Raw genomic sequence first — 17,392 nt, 5'->3', positions numbered from 1 at the left:
ACATTTCAGATTGAAGGCCAAGGACATGGTGCAGTATTTGACTGCAAATGCTCTCCTGATGGTCAGCATTTTGCATGCACAGACTCTCATGGACATCTTTTAATTTTTGGCTTTGGCTCCAGTAGCAAATATGACAAGGTAGAGTACAATGACTATATGTCTTCTCCTTATAGTTGTTTGTTTGTTTGTTTTTAAATCCATAGATGTTTAGGGGTTGTATTTTGGGGAGGGAAGTGATAATAATCTTTATATTTCAGAAGAAATAACCTTTTACTTAGCCTGCCAGAAAGGTCTAGATTGCAGTTTTTAGGTTGGGGTATATAAGATGGGTGTTGGAGATGTCCATAGAGAGGGATTCGTTGAAATTATGTAAAATGTTTTACTTATATGGAGAATATGCATTTGTCTGGGGTACAGTTCTGTGGCTTTTATGTGGTTCTCAAAAAAATGTATGGACTACTGTGATGGTAGTTAATATTTTTAAATATTAAAGACCCTATCTGAGATTAGTGACTAAAAGATTTAAATGGTTTATTTGTGGTAGAGTTGTTTAAAAGGTTATCATAGTAAAAACTGAAGAGTTCAGGTTTAAGAAATTCCAGATTAAATGATAAAATTTAAAGTTACAGATGTGTCAGGTATGAGTTCATGTTAATAATTTTTATATTATTTCAGAAATTTTAGAGAAAATGCTTATTCTCTTAGAAAATCATGTCATTAATTTTTTACATTATTATTATATAAACCATGCTTACTGTATACTTACGGATTTTCTTAAATTGTATGAGTGGTTTCATTAAAGAGTTTAATTCAAAGAATAAATTGATTTCTCGTTGCAAAGTGCTAAAACAAATAATTACCATATTTAGTAATTTTAAAGATAAGATAAAGCATGATAGCCCTGGGAAAGTCAAAGTACTGCTGAAAGATTTATGCCTAGATTTAATTTTACCATTTAATTTGAAATTATGTAACTTATTTTTAATGTTTTTTTAATTCTTTTTATGAATATAGTCTCTTTCTATTCCAGGGAATCTTCAAAGCAGCTATTTTTCTTTTTCTTTTTCTTTTTTTTTTTAACGTCTTTATTGGAGTATAATTGCTTTACAGTGGTGTGTTAGTTTCTGCTTTATAACAAAGTGAATCAGTTATACATATACATATGTCCCCATATCTCTTCCCTCTGGTGTCTCCCTCCCTCTCACCCTCCCTATCCCACCCCTCTAGGTGGTCACAAAGCACCGAGCTGATCTCCCTGTGCTATGCGGCTGCTTCCCACTAGCTATCTGTTTTACGTTTGGTAGTGTATATATGGTATATATGTCCATGCCACTGTCTCACTTTGTCCCAGCTTACCCTTCCCCCTCCCCGTGTCCTCAAGTCAAAGCAGCTACTTTTCTAATCATAAAATTTAATGTAGAACATACAAAGATTTATTTACAGTTAATTCAAGAAAATATTCTTTTATATTATTGTTTAATACCATGATTTATATTAAAATGTTTGCCTTCCATTAGAAATCTATAATGATAAATTTTTCTTTGTCCAATCTTTTATGGGCCTTTCTTTTTATAGATAGCAGATCAGATGTTCTTTCACAGTGATTACCGGCCCCTCATCCGTGATGCCAACAATTTTGTGTTAGATGAACAGACGCAGCAAGCACCTCATCTCATGCCGCCGCCTTTTTTGGTTGATGTCGATGGTAACCCTCATCCATCAAGATACCAGAGATTAGTTCCTGGTCGTGAAAATTGCAGGGAGGAGCAGCTCATCCCCCAGATGGGGGTAACTTCCTCAGGTAGATGCTCATTTTAAGTCCATGCTAAATCTTCCTTTTCCTGTTGAAATCTTATAAAATTGATAAGTGGGTAGAACTTTGTTTTTAATTGTTTTGAACAAATGAGAAGTAAAATGATATTTATACTTCTTTAAAGTTCTTTGAATAATGCTTAAGTATTGCAAGGCAGTTAAGAAGCATTGGAGGTTTAAAGCAATAATTTTGGTCTGTATCTATTTATAACCTTCTGAGGACTAATAGGGTAAGTCTGTATTTGGTATGAGATGAGTCAGTTCATTTGTTTATTCATTCAGTAGCATACATTGTGAATCTCCTCTGTCGCTGGCACTTGCTAAGCTGCGGTATTCAGCAGTGAAGTAAACAGATGCAATCCTTGCTCTCGTGGAGTGAGTTAGATTAGTAAACAGTTGTAAACAAATACATAGTTAAAAATGATGATAAATTATTAAAGCGAATAATAATAGTATGATGTGAGAGAGAGAATAAGACTAGATAGCCTAGGGGACTTCCCTGGTGGTCCAGTGGCTAAGACCCTGCGCTCCCAATGCAGGGGGCCTGGGTTCAATCCCTGGTCAGGGAACTAGATCCCATGTGCCGCAACTAAGAGTTCGCATGTGGCAACTGAAAGCTCCTGCATGCAACAAACGAAGATCCCATCCCGCATGCCGCAACTAAGACCTGGCACAGCCAAATAAATAAATAAATAATCATAATAATAATATAGTAATAAAAGACTAGATAGTCTGTTCACGTTAACGATTGTTTTAAGAAGTGATCAACTTTTAAAAGTTTAAGAAAAGTAAAGATAGGAATGAAAAGTGATGCTGTTTTGGAGGGTGAAGTAATGGAGGGTGAAAGTTGAATTAGTTGAAGAATCGAATGGGAGTTGAAATGGAGTCAGGGTCTACAGGCTTCTTCCCTGCTTTTGGCAAGAAGAGTAGCACTAATTTATTAAGTGAAAATAATGGAAGGACTGTAAAGGAAGTTAAACCAGTTTTGCAATTATGAATCTTTGTTATATTTTAGACTAGGAAAATGTTTATGAAAATAGTTTAGGTTCTCGACTAGCATAAATGGGCAAAACTTCTAAGTAGATATGAAGGACATATATGGGATGTAATATATAATGAGTTAACTTTTAAATAATGAATTCAGATTCTGTAAGCAGCACAGAAAAATCAATCATCTCTTATTTTCTTAAAGGATTGGGCATGTGAAATTATAATGAAGAATCTAGAGTATGTGAAACTAAAATGTTTCAGTACGTGGACACAGCATGAACTCAATCTAAGAAAAGGCAGGATTTGAGAAATCTAGGCAGGCGTTCAGATTAGAGAATTCACAATTGTTAGAGAAGTCTTGGTCATAGGACTGAAATTAAGATAAATGTCTTCATTCCCTTAGTGGGGAACTGGCAAGACTCAGATCTTTCCCAGGTCTCAGTCAGGTACCTAGGCTGAGCTTTCAGGGACAGGGAAATAAGAAAAGGACTCATTTATTAAAATATCAGCGCTACTTAATTATCGTGATTATTCTTCCCTTCATTTAACAGTTTTTAAAGGGCTTTCATAAATAACACTCATTTAATCCTTTTATCTGTGGTATCCCAATTCTAAAAATTGAGAAAATGAAAATTTAACAACATTATGTCTTGTTCAAGTTAAAGTACACGGAATCATAGGGACTCAAATCCAGCTCTGACTCCCAGTGCATTGTTCTTTCTTCCATGCCAAGCTGCCCTTAGAGTAACAAGTGGACTTGATCTTGAAAATGAAAGACACCAGTTATAGTATTGGGGTACAAGAGAACCCAGAGCAATAATTATGGCTTCAGAGTGAGTCACAGAATTTTTAAGTGTTCTAGTAGTTCACAGAATTCAGGGTAAATATCATTTCCTTCATTATTTTTGACTCGCCAGGTACAAAAATAGAACAAAAGAAAAATACTTTTTGAAAAAACTTTAGCATCATTTCTAATTATATTTCTATTTGCAAATCTAGATCTGTAGTAAAATTCTTTTGGGGAAATAGAGTTAGGTAAACATACATGTTGGATATTGTAATAAGTTGGGTTTGAGTGCAGTTTTGTTATATCTACACTGAACAATACACTTTAAATGTTTTCTCAGTTGTAAACTTGAGCTATATCAGATTCAAACATGAGATGTTTTCTCTCCAGTATACCAGGAAATAGGCATCCATAGGCATTTTAATTTTTACCTCTGTTCACTTTTACCACTTTCTAGCTTTGTGACCTTGGTCAAGTTATTTTATCTCATTGAATTTTAGTTTTCTCTTAAGAAATGAAATAACCTTATGTGCTTAATACACGTAATTTCCTCTTTTCTTATACCTTCATACTACTACTGCTTCATTTCAGAATATACTTTGTATCTTACTAACCCACTCTAAAAGTCTGATCTCATCGAGTCCTTGCTTACATTCCCACACACCCGATATTAATTGCTGTTTTCTCTCCTCTTGTGGCAATGCCTTTCATATATCTCATAACATACATTTTCTTATTTGTTCAGCAGGATTGAGCACCTTTATATGCCTAACATTGTTCTAGATTTAGAATTAGAATATTAAGATGGATAACACAATTCATGCTTTTGAAGAACTAAGTAGTGGGCTTCCTTTCTGTATGGGGCTGAGTACTAAGGTATGTACACAGTCGGACCTCCGTGTTCCTGGATTCAGCATCTGTGGAGTCAACCAACCCGTGTAGAAGATATTCGGGAAGAAAACTCCAGAAAGTTCCAAAAAGCTAAACTTGAATTTGCTACTTGCAGGGAACTATTTACATAGCATTTACATTGTATTTACCATTTACATAGCATTTCATTGTATTAGGTGTTTCAGGGGTAGTCTGGAAAGATTTCATGTAGGAAATATGGAGATGCCATTTCTCTTGGTGCTTGAAGGATGTTAGCATTTATCACATTTGTACTTGAAGTGGTCAAAAGCTCCAAAGCATAAAGGTGTATATCCTATTAGGAGAGTAAAAGAGTCAGGTAGTCTCATATCACTGGTGTGGGTGAGAATTGATGTTGGAAAAGCAGGATGGGTTCAGATACACCAAGTTCCTCCCTACTTCAGAGCTTTTGTACCAGCTCTTACCTTCTGTCCAGAGTGTATTCTAGCTCTTCACATGAGTGACTAATTCTTCTTTTTCTTCAAGTCTCACTCAAATGCTTCCTTTTCAAAGTGGGCTTCTTTGACTTTTCTGACTCACCATAGGTAGTTCCCATTTCTCTCCTTCCCCATTTTCTCTATCTCATCACCTTCTTTATGTTGACAACATTTTTTCACAATCTGCATTTGTGTATGGGTTTATCATTCAATTTCCCCATTAGAATGTTAGCTCCCTGATGGTCAGGGACCGTGATGTATCTTATTCACCACTGGATCCTCAGTTTCTTGGCGTAGTTCCTAATACATAATGGGCACTCAAGAATTTGATGAATGAAGCAGTAAAGCTTTTTGAGAAAGTGGGTAATCAGATTTGCCTTTTTTAAAAGAAGATCTAAGATGAAATCCTTCTTTTGCCACTTACTAGATATATGACTTTGAATAGTTATTTTGATTTTCTTATCCATAAAGTGGAATTAATAATACCTGTGGGATTGTGGTATTGTAATGATTATGGGAGTACCTGAATCATGGTAAACACTAAGTAAAAGTTATGTCATCATCATCATCATTATTTTTAATGAAGATTGAAGGGGGCATGTTTCCTTTTTTTTTTCTCTCTCTCTCTCTCCCATCATTCACAGTTGCTCATTTTAGGTCTTACTCAAGCAGAATTTATGTTTAATTCTGGACTCAAAGTGAGGTTGATAAGTAATATGGTTTGAAGTATCCTTAGCATTTTTGTGGTTTACATAGGACTGAACCAAGTTTTAAGTCAGCAAGCAAACCAGGAGATCAGCCCACTGGACAGTATGATTCAAAGACTGCAACAGGAGCAAGACCTGAGACGTTCTGGTGAAGCAGGTATCAGTAATACCAGCCGTTTAAGTAGAGGTAAGCAGTGATTCTTAAGTGAAATATTTAAAAAACTGAAGCAGTCTAAACCTACAGCAGTAGAGAAGTGATTAAACAAATATGGTAAATCCATTACATGAAATATTAGGCTGCCAAAATGATCATGTTTTTGAAGAGTATTTAATGACCTAAAAAAATATTCTTAATATAAGGTTTCAAACTATGGACAATGAGTTTTTTAATGTATATATTCTTCCAAATTTCCTATAATAAACGTGAATAACTTAGAAACATGTTAAAAATAAATTTATTCAATTATTTATGGAATACATTCAAAGCCACATTCTCGAACATCTCACCATCCTTGTTGTTGTATATTATTAAACTTTAGAGAAAATTTAAAGCAAATTTATGAACCATAAATGTCCTTGGGTTTGTGTCTGTTTTTGCTTCTTATATAGTTTTCCCAAAAATACACAGTGGGCAATTTTTTTTAAGTAATATTAGGTTTTACATCTTTGGAGCTTAACAGTCCATAGTCATGATTCATTAACTTATCTAGTCAACTGAATAACCACGTTCTGTTTTCATTAAGCTTTTGCTTGTGGTTTAGCTCCTAATTTGGTGATGTGATTATTTGCCACAGCACTGTGAAGTTTCATGTGGAAGATAGTATGGATTTTTTCCCCCTGGGGTGGTTGGGTGGGTGTGTGTGTGTGTGTGTGTGTGTGTGTGTGTGTGTGTGTGTGTGTGTCCTGTTAGAAGCTAATGGAGAAGTGTCTCTAAATAGAACTTACTGTATTAATTTTTTCACTTAGGCTCTACAAGTTCTACCTCAGAGGTTCATTCACCACCTAATGTAGGACTGAGGCGTAGTGGTCAAATCGAAGGTGTACGGCAAATGCATAGTAATGCACCAAGAAGTGAAATAGCCACAGAGCGGGATCTTGTAGCTTGGAGTCGAAGGGTGGTAGTACCTGAGCTATCAGCTGGTGTAGCCAGGTAAGGAAGGGGAATTATGAATTGTTAGGTACCACAGTTGTTTGTATTCATTTTGAATTACAGTCTTCTGAGTGCCTTTTTAGCTCTAATTTGTTTTAAATTTATCTGCGGAGCTAATGTTTTAAACTCTTCATGACTCTGGAGAAAAGTTAAATTTCAGTATATGTCCCTTTCTGGGATGATTCATATAAATGATATGGGGGGAGTGTTAAGGTGAATGGGGGGGGATTATAAATTTGGCTTGAACAAATACGAGATTTTACTGAGTAGCATATTTAAATCTTGGTTTGTCTTGTTTAACTGTATCTTAAAACACATTCATAGTTTGTTATAATTTAGTTTTTTATGGATTTTACTAGTCATTCAGACCACATCATTCAGAGGCATAGTGAAAATACATTATATTATTTATTGGTAATAGATTATATAAGTATTTTTAAATAATTCTTTTTTATACTTAAAAGTATACATATGTAAATTTAAAAGTATTGATTTTATGTAATCCTATTCTCAAGGTCATTGCTATGAGGGACGTTTATATCCAATTCCTTTTGATTCTTTATTAATGAAATACTCATGAATGAGGTCCATATAAGCCCCAACTAATACTGACTATATATTATAATACTGTACTATAATAAAAAACATAGGAAGATCAAATTTGATTTTAGGATTTCCTAGTTCTTAAAAGATAAGAGTAATTATATAATTAAAAATATTTGTAATCTGAATATTTATATATATTATGCTTTTTTGATTGGACAACACCCAAATTTGTGTTAGGTTTTAGGATTATGCACCTAAAGCTTGAATTTGAACCATAACTTTATCTGATGACAAATACACCCAGATGTTCTTAATAAGAAATTAACTCTCTTAGTATATTTTTAGCTGCGTTCCTGTCTACTTTTTAATTCTAATGTTAAGGTTTGAAGAGGGTGCAATAAATAATACCCATCATTTTAAAAATAGTTCTGAAGGAGTAAAAAATAACACAAAAGAGTAAGACAGGAAATGAGAATATTTTATTATTCATACGGCTGTGAAGAACATGACTTTTATCTGCATGAATGTGCGCTTCCTAATACTGAACCCCAACGAAAGGTACCACTGGGCCACGGTATTTCTCCTCATGTGAGGCAGCTGGTTTGCCTCTTTAAAGTGCAGAGAAGAATGTATACATGGCAAACGGGGCATAGAACTGGGCCATGCTAAGCTGGATTTTCCTTCTAGAGCATCCTAATTAATTAGTTCACTCCTCCTACCCTAGAGAAGAATGAGTAAGGAGGTGAACAGAGTCCAGGAGTGGGTTGCTCGTTGGTGGTGGAGGTCCCTGCACACGGAACAGTGGGGAAGATTTGTTTCTCTCCAAATATTCGTCACCTTTTTATCTCTTTTTCTTTGAGCTTGACCATTGAGCATATGGTCCAGCGAGGCTGTGGCCATTACTTCAAAGGATATTCACCCTTCCTGGAACTTTGCATTAAAATTAAATCCAATCCCATAGCCAACAAAGGATTAATATCTATTATATATAAAGAACTCTCAAAACTCAGCAGTAAACAAAGCAATCCAGTTAGAAAATTGGGCAAAAGCTATGAACAGACATTTCATCAAAGGGTACATACAGATGGCAAATAAGCACATGAAAAGATACTCAACATCATTAGCCATTAGTGAAATGCAAATTAAAACTTCAGTGCAATAATCTTTGTACCTATCAGAATGGCTGAAATACAGTGACAGCACCAAATGCTGGGAAGGGTGTGGAGAAACTGGACCCCTCCATGCATTGGTGGGGATGTAAGATGGTGCAGCCACTCCAGAAAACAGTTTGGCATTTTTTTCTTAAAACCTAAACATAAGACTATCATGCGATCCATTGATTGCACTGTTTGGGGATTTATCCCAAAGAAATTAAACTTATTTTCACACAAAAACCTGTACGCAAATGTATAGCAGCTTTATTCGTAATAGCCAAAACCTAGAAGCAACCCAGATGTCCTTCAGTGGGTGTATGATTAAACAAACTATGGTATATCCACACCACAGAATAAGACTGCATTAAACAGGAACAGCCTGTTGATACACAACTTGATTGAATTTTCAGGGAATTATGGTGAGCAACCAATCTCAAAGGTTATGTATTAATCCATTTATGGACTACTCTTGAAATGACAAAAGTATAGAGATGGAGAACAGATTAGTGGTTGCTAGACATTGTGGGGAGGAAGGACTGAGGAGGAGGAGAAAAAGGTGGATATGATCATTAAAAGGGCACCGCAAGGGATCTTTGTGGTAATGGAAATGTTCTTTCTGTATCTTCACTGGGGCGATGGATACACAAACGTACACATGTGATAAACTTGGAGAGAACCAAATACACACACAAACACAGACACATGAGTGGAAGTAAAACTAGGGAGTTCTGAATATCAGTGGGTTGTATCAATATCCAGATCCGGGTTATGATGTACTGTAGTTTTGCAAGATATTACCATTGGGGGAAGCTAGGTAAAGGATACAAGGAACCTCTTTGTATTATTTCTTAGAACTGTATGTGAACCTACAGTTATCTCAATAAAAAAGTTTAATTTAAAAAAAAATTAAGAACAAACAAAATTAAATCCAAGGGCATTCTTTTCACAAGATTCAAGTTCACTCATTTCTATTCAGAATCATGACCAGCCACATTAGAGATTCTGCAATTAAGTATAAAATGACAACATTAATATACCCAAGTAATAAAATATCAATATTATAGAGCTCTTCCAGGTTCGAATTTTAACTCCCTTCCAAATGTGATATCTCCAGGGAAAAATTAAAGTTCAAAGATTAAATACCCTTCCAGTTCAAAAACCTTAAAGTTTTAAGGAATTAAAATTTTTTAAGAATTGTGTTGTCCTTGTGAGTTCAGGTTCCATGAAATTAAAGTTCACAGTTAATGTTCCTCAAAACTTCTGTTGCTCAAATTCAGCTTCATACCTGGATAGAGTTGAAGTTTTTTCAGTGGCTGAAGCCTGACCTGCCTTTCACTGGAGAGAATGTAGTTCTTTCAGGGCTTCGGGAGTTAATGTTAGTTCTACCTCAAGGGTCTGTTGTGCCTTATTTTTTTTTTTTTAATTCCAGCTATCTGTATGGCACATAAGATTATCACAGCATAAGCCCAACACTGACATAATTTTTGAAGAATAAATAAATTCTGTTTTTAATCCTTGGAGCAGTTACTTTAGGAGTAACTGTGTTCCCAGATCCTAAAACTTTATTTGCCTAATACTATAGTAGAAACGTAGTATCTAGTTCAAGTGGACAGAGTCTGTCTTTCCAGTATTCCAGTCATTTAATGCTCAATGTCCAGAGCTCACAATCTATGAAATTAAACTCAGAAATCTTTATCACATGCCTCATCTGAAAAGAAGGCATCAGGAGTAACATCCCCTCTCTGATACCTAACATTCCCTTTGGGGAGAAATCAGTTATAAACATTATAGATTATATGTGGCTTTTAATTCTCTTTCAGTAGGCAAGAAGAATGGAGAACTGCAAAGGGAGAAGAAGAAATAAAGACTTACAGATCAGAAGAGAAAAGAAAACACTTCACAGTTCCAAAAGAGAATAAAATGCCCACTGTCTCAAAGGTAAATAGTAATTACTTTGATGTTTAATATTTGCTTCATAAGTACAGTGACCATTTTAAGGCCTTTTTGTAATTAAAGATGTTAGCATTGTAGACAGGATATTTAACTAGTGAAATAAAGTTAACATAGCTAATTCTCGATTATCTTTGGATTATCTTTAAATCTTTAATATTACATTTCCTACTTTCTAGCATACCTTTCCCCCAAATGCCAATTGTAATATGCCTGTTAAATCTAATAAATTATACCTTAAGCCTAAGCAAAATCTTTTTTTTAGTTCTGCCATTGGTGGCACACTGTAAAACAGTGTTCTGGTTTTGTTTTTTGTCCTACACTTTTTTTTTTTTTTTTTTTTTACTGTTTTTGCACCTATTTGTTATTGCAGGTAATTAAGTCAGCTATGCTGCTATAAATAATAGTTCTCATTTTCTCCATTAAGATAGGTAAATTGTCCCTACTAGTTTACCCTGTTGGTTTGTCTGTCATCCTACTCTGGAAAAACTTTTCAGTCCAGTAGATTTCAATTGGTTATGCCCTAATCTGGGAGAGATACGTACTTAACCTTCTTGAGTGTCAAGGGTTGACGGCTCTCTAGACCCAGCTTTGTGCTCCTTCCTCTTATTTGAGTTCCTCAGACCTTCTAAAGTAGTTTCCTTTATTACAGCTCCCTCTTTCTGTTTTGTGACTCTTTGAAGGACTCAAGTAGTCCTTTGCTATTATTTTATGTTTTCCTTTACTAAGGGTATCATACCTTGGCATCAGTAGGACCCTACACTGCTACAGTTTCTGTTAGTATAATCTGAAATAATCTTTTCTTTTTTAGGTTTTTGTTGTTGTTGTTGGTGGTGGTGGTTTTTTTCATGGTGTCTGGAAAGCATACCCTTTTTTTGGTATCCTTTGCTCTGAATCCAAGGATGTGGAGACATAATTCATATAATGATTGTGAGCTTGTATTGCTACCACTTTTATGGATGGAATATGGTAATATCTGTAAAAATTAAAAGGATATGCTTATCTTTTAATCCAGTAGTGGTACTTCGAAGACTATTTTTTTAGAAAGAAAAGAATTGATGTGAATGTATACACGTGTGTGTGCATGCAGATATTTGTAGTGTCTCTGGTGCAAAAACTGGAATAACTTTAGTGTTTATTGGTGGACGAAAGGTAGGATGTCATGACATATATATACCCATGGAATACTCTACAGCTTTTTAAAGAAATGAGTTAGAGCTCACTCCATTGCCTTGGAGAAACGTTCATGATGTATTTGTTAAGTGAAAAAAAACAAGTGGGAAAGTAGTGTTTATAACATGACCTCATTTTTGTTTTTCAAATTTTATGAGACTGGAGAAAGGTTTGAAAGCACCTCCTATTGATAATCACAGATGTACAAGTTATGAGATGCTACCTTTCATCTCAGAGTTGCATTATTTTTTTTCCTCTAATAGTAGAGGGTACTAACTGTGCAGGGGGTTGTATAAATTAATACAAAAAAACTGTTTAGAAAGCAATTATAAAGTTGATTTTTGACAATAGGCTTGGTCCCCAAATTACAGTGCCTTAAATTTACTTAATTTCTCTTAAATATTTATTTATTCCCCTTGAGGGAAATGTATTTCTCTCTGATTAAAAGCCTCGGTAGGTGGTCAAGGTCTGGTTTGATGCCCTCTGTGTTGAGAACTGAAGTTCTTTAAATATTTCTGATTCTCTTATGTGTGAATTTGACTTCATGCCCCAAGATGTCAGCATTTTCATATAAGGCTGCAGGATGGAAGATCATGTCAGTGAGGAAGGTGCAGAGGGTACATACGCTCTCCTGAGGAAGGTTTTTTGAAGTTGTTCTGCAACATTGTGCCAGATACCCCATTGGCCAGAATTTAGTCACATGAAATTCTGACAGTGAAAATTTCATTTTCTGTGCAAGAAGCGGGGAACAGATGTTGGTTGACAACCAGCTTTTTCTTATGCATTATATATTAAGGCATTAAAAACATGTTCTTTGACTTGGAATTTATTCTAATGAAATGCAAAATTGTGGATAAAGCTTTACAAAATGAAACAAAAAGCAGTTTTTTAATGAAATAGATTTGCGTAGATAAATAATATTTAAATGAAAGAAGCAAGATCCATTACACTCTTAACAATAAATTACTCAAAGCTTATGAGATTATAGTTGAATATTACTTCCTTTTTTACACCTTTTACATATTTTCCCAAATTTTTGCAAAATTACAGAACCCTTCAGTAATTCTTGTAGAGAGAATCTGTGTGGAGTAAATCTTGTATCCTTGTATGTGAAAATGTATTTTATTTCACTTGGCTTTTACAAGTTAACAGCCCCAGCAAGAGTAGAGGTAAAGTGCAGGGAAGAAGTGACAAGACTGTGGGGAGGGAACTGGAGAGTGGAGGTGATGGAGAGACAGAGACTGGTTGAACTCAGGTTTGCAGTATTATAGGTCTTGAGGTACACAGCCCCATCCCCCCATACACATACAGAATCTTTTTTAGGAGACAGGGCAAGACCTGGATTTTTTCTTTTTCCCTCCCTTCCCAAGTGCCACCCAATACACTTGTGAAACCAGAGCCAAACATACTCAGATACTCAACACAGCATATTATTCTGAGAGAGATAAGAGAGGATATTGGAAACATGATGTAGCAGCAAGCTGTTTTGGAGAGGGTTCTGTTGGAGAAATTGGGATGAAACATCTTGTCTTTGAAATGGAGAACTCAGTGGATGGGTTGAATAGAGGAATACAAAACACTGAAAAATAAGTTAACAAGCTGGAATGTCAAGTTGAAGAACTCTTCAGAATGCATCAACAAGGGATAAAATGATGGAGAGAATGAGGGAAATGTGAAAAACATGTATGTGTATGTTTATGTCATGTGTATGTTGTATACACACATATATACACAGATTAGAAGTACATAGTAAAAAAAAAAAAAGCTTTATTTGGTAAGAGTCTTCAAAGAAGAAAAAATATACAGAGAGAGAAAAGAGTGGGAAAAATTTCCTAGAATTAATCTCTAGCTGAGCAAATGCATGGCGTGCCAACTAGAATAAGGAAGAAAATAATACAAAACTAAATTTAAAACCTCAATTAAGCACATTATAGTGAGATTTGAAAATATCTAAAACAGAATATTCTGAAAGTTTCTGGAGAGAAAAAGGGAATCCCATGAACTTGAACTTGACTAATATTAGACTTTTTGTTTGTTGTTGCCAAAATGGATTCCACTGAGCACCCTACAGCCAGAAGAGTTAAGAGGAAATTAAAGAATCAACACCTACATTAGGGAAGCTGTCTGCAACCCCAAGACAGTAGTGCTTATGCTGATTTCTTACTGGAATGGTGACAACATGCTGGAGCCAAGTGCTAACATGCCTTGGTTCAGGGGATGGAAAGTCCCCTGTAAAGATGGCAGTGCCAGTGAACCATGCGGCTGAAAGCTCTGAATGGCATCCTGCCACCCACTTGTCTAATGGACAAGCCTTTGGTGCCTGCCTCTCCAGGTAGTATGGGTACTGTCCCTGTGGGCCAGTTGCAGACTGGGGTTCTCAAATCTGGCATGTGATCACCTTTGCTCAGTCGTCATTACAACTGAAGTTTAAAAAAAAAAACAGTCTGTTGAAGTGCGCGTGAAGCCTTGGGTGAAGCTCTTCTGAGACAATGTAGACCTCAGTGTCAAGAGCGTGTCTGTCAGAGCTGCTCGCCATAATAGCTTTGTGCTTCCTGACAGCAAAAATAAGCCATGAATGATGGAAGCAGCCAGCGTCACAGCTCAAATGATTATCCTGAGCCATCCAAGCTAAGTCAGTGCTGGCTATGCACCCGTGCTGGATTGTACCACAGCTCGGCTCACACAGCTTGCAAGGTTGCTGACCTGAAGGAGAAGATTGGTCACTGTTCTGGGAAGGGGCTTCTGGAAGATGGCCTCAAATTCTTGAAAGGTGGTGGTGCTGCCTGCCCTGTTGATAGGTTCCTGGCAAGCCCCCTTGTGTGTTGAGAGCTCCTCTGACTGTCGCTTTGCTGTTCATGACGTGAGACAGACAGTTGCTATCGGTGTCATCAGATCAGTGGACAAGAAGGCATCTGGAGCTGGCAAGGTCACCACGTCTGCCCAGAAAGCTCAGAGGGCTAAATGAATATTATCGCCAGTACCGGGCACCCCAGTCTTAACCAGTGGGGGAAGAACTGTCTCAGGACTGTTTCTCGATCAGCCATTTAAGCTGAATAGTAAAAGACTGATTGATAACAATGCGTCATAAAACCTTGAAGAAATGGAGAATGTTTTGTGGACCATTTGATTTTCTGTATGTGGCAGTTTTAACTTAATAGTTTTTAAATCAGTACGTTTTAATGGAAACAACTTGACCAGAAATCTGTCACAGAATTTTGAGATCCATTAAGACAAAGTTAATGAGAAGAGGAAAAAAAAAAAGTGAGGCTATAACTATAGGTTCAAAGGACTGAGAATATAACTAATAGGTTCAAAATTATTTTCTGCCCACACTTTAAAGATAGTGTTCCTTTTTCTTATTGTATGATTTATTGCATGATATGTTGTATGTATAAGTCTGATGTCAGTCTTTTTTTTCGAAGGTAGTTTTTAGTATTTTGCTTCTATTTTTTTATATTCACAAGTTGGGTTTTTTTCAGGTGTAAATTCTTGTGTTGAGTTCTTTTCATCTCTGTAACCATGTTGGACTTTAAGTTATTTTGATCAGTCTTAGTTGTTTTCTCATCTGCTGCAGAAGACTTTTTTCTCACATTTGCCTGCAGCAGAAGAGAGAGCTAGTCACCTGGTATCCAAGTCTCATAGTGATTGGTTAGCTTTGTGATCACCATTTTGTTTTCTAGTTTGCCTCTGCCTTATTATACATGCCTCACAGTCTGTGGTCCTCGTTCTTACATCTGTTCTATAGGTTTGGCGTGCATACAGGAGAGTTCAGTGTTAGCCTTAGTCTGTTACTATGAATCTTCATCAGAAAAAAAAAGTTTTTATAACCTATCAATCAGCAAGTGAATTTCAACATATCATAAACCTGTGTTTTAACTTAATGTTAAAATATTTGAGCTGGTACTGTAGTCTAGTCTACTTATGGGATATCTTAAATATGAATGGGTTTTTTATCATTAAAAAATACAACTTTTAAAGTAAAAGGCGTTCTTTAAGCATACTCTAAATAAATTTAATTTACTTTTTTCCAGAATCATACTCATGAACATTTCCTGGATCTTGGAGAATCCAAAAAGCAGCAAGCAAACCAACACAATTATCGTACGAGATCTGCATTGGAAGAGACTCCCAGACCTTCAGAAGAGATAGAAAATGGCACTAGTTCTTCAGATGTGAGAGCTCAGCACACTCATAGATTTCTGTTTTCATTTTTACTTGTTTTTTTTAATGTAACTTTTATTCTTTGCATTCATTGTTATATTTATAGATGTAGCTCAAACATGGTTTGTCTAGGTCTTAAAATGATAGTGATAGTTGAAGGACCGTAGTGTGTGTTCTGGGCATGGCACAGATATTCATAACCTCAAGTCCACAAAACAAATGCATGTGAATTAATTATTCCCATTTTGAGGGCTCTGAAGTTCAAAGATGTTTAGATTACACATTTACCGAACTATTAAATGGTAGAGCAGGGATTAAACCCATGTTCCTTTCACTCCAAAGCCAGGTTTTTGAAATATTACCATGAAACTCTAGTCTGTAACTATAACTGATCAGTAGACATTTGACAATTTTGGTTAGTTTTTAATCTCTGTACCAATTTATAGCTTTCGCAATGTAAATTTTTAAAATATTCCTTATGTGTAATTATTTCCATAAATATCATTGTCCCTACTAAATTATATATTCTTTCAGCAAAGGGAATCCATTTGCAGTCACAAATCAGTCTTATTTAGCAATTACAATGGTCTTCCTTCCCCTGTCCCACTTGCCCTATTACCCCTTCACTCACAGTTAAGTCAGAGACTCTATGGTCTGAGATGTTGACAGCTACACGTTTTTGAAGTCATGTTACATTTTGCAGTGGTAGACATGTATGGGGATTCTCCACATATATTCTCTATGGACAGGGCAATATTAGCACAAACCGAGAGTATTCTAACCATAATTTAAAAGTTAGTCTCCAGTGTTTTCAGGTCCTTGTATGGCCAGAACAAAATGATACGTTCAATCTGGCAAAAAAGATAAAATATACTCATTATATAAACTTGACACATAACAATTTAATATGCCACAGAATGTAAAATATATGTGTGCTGTTTATTTGCATTATAAAATATTTCTTTATTTTTGAAAGATTTATAGTATTATTACTCTTTTAGATATTAAGTTTCTATAAAATTTTAAAAATATTAATTCAGCTCAAAATGTATTTCCAGGTACATCTGTTACATAAGAAAATTCTACTAATTCTTTGATTTGTCTTCAAAACTAATTTGTTTATGCCTTATATTTGTAGAGGAGAATAATAAGAAAAGAATATCACCTTTGGCACAATATATTAGTTAAAAATGAAAGAATCCTGGGTTTTTGGTTCAAATAATTTGTACTTCCATATAGTACCTTTTTATTTTGTATTTAGAATGTAGAATTATGTTTCTGTTCTCCCCCTTTAAAGAAGTAATATACTAAGAGTGGGAATAATCAGATCACTTGTTCAGATTTTTTTTTCAGTTATATTGAGCAAAGATTAAATTTGCTAAATAAAATTTACTCTGGATTTTGATCTTTTCATATTTGCCTAGTTTTCAAAGCCCTGTGGAACAGTTATATAATACATTCTTCATTTTTAAGCCATCAAAACAGGAAAAATTTTCTCCCCAAGATATAACATTTAATTAGTAAAAAAATACATTTCATTATCCTCGTGAAAAATGATCTGGATGTGCCCAGCAGTTAATAACACTGAACCATTCTTGTGTAGAGTGGGTCTGAGC

At 35.3% G+C, this 17,392-nt stretch overlaps 1 protein-coding gene across 5 annotated transcripts in view; it reads left to right on the top strand.

Moving 5' to 3' along the window:
* PHIP (PHIP subunit of CUL4-Ring ligase complex) overlaps positions 1–17,392 on the top strand; it is a 125,522-nt gene that overhangs the window by 67,541 nt on the left and 40,589 nt on the right. For 4 of the 5 annotated variants that reach the window (XM_082404959.1, XM_082404957.1, XM_082404956.1 and 1 more), the window contains 6 exons: positions 10–138; positions 1,576–1,801; positions 5,692–5,829; positions 6,609–6,792; positions 10,313–10,430; positions 15,647–15,787. In XM_082404959.1, coding sequence (XP_082261085.1) covers positions 10–138; positions 1,576–1,801; positions 5,692–5,829; positions 6,609–6,792; positions 10,313–10,430; positions 15,647–15,787 — 936 coding nt within the window. The remainder of the gene's footprint in view (positions 1–9; positions 139–1,575; positions 1,802–5,691; positions 5,830–6,608; positions 6,793–10,312; positions 10,431–15,646; positions 15,788–17,392) is intronic. The other variant, XM_082404958.1, reaches the window with a different exon arrangement.

Source organism: Balaenoptera borealis (genome assembly GCF_965194805.1).
Source record: "Balaenoptera borealis genome assembly, chromosome: 9".
In the NCBI taxonomy this organism is placed as follows: domain Eukaryota; kingdom Metazoa; phylum Chordata; class Mammalia; order Artiodactyla; family Balaenopteridae; genus Balaenoptera; species Balaenoptera borealis.
This window is presented reverse-complemented; position numbering and strand designations above follow the sequence as displayed.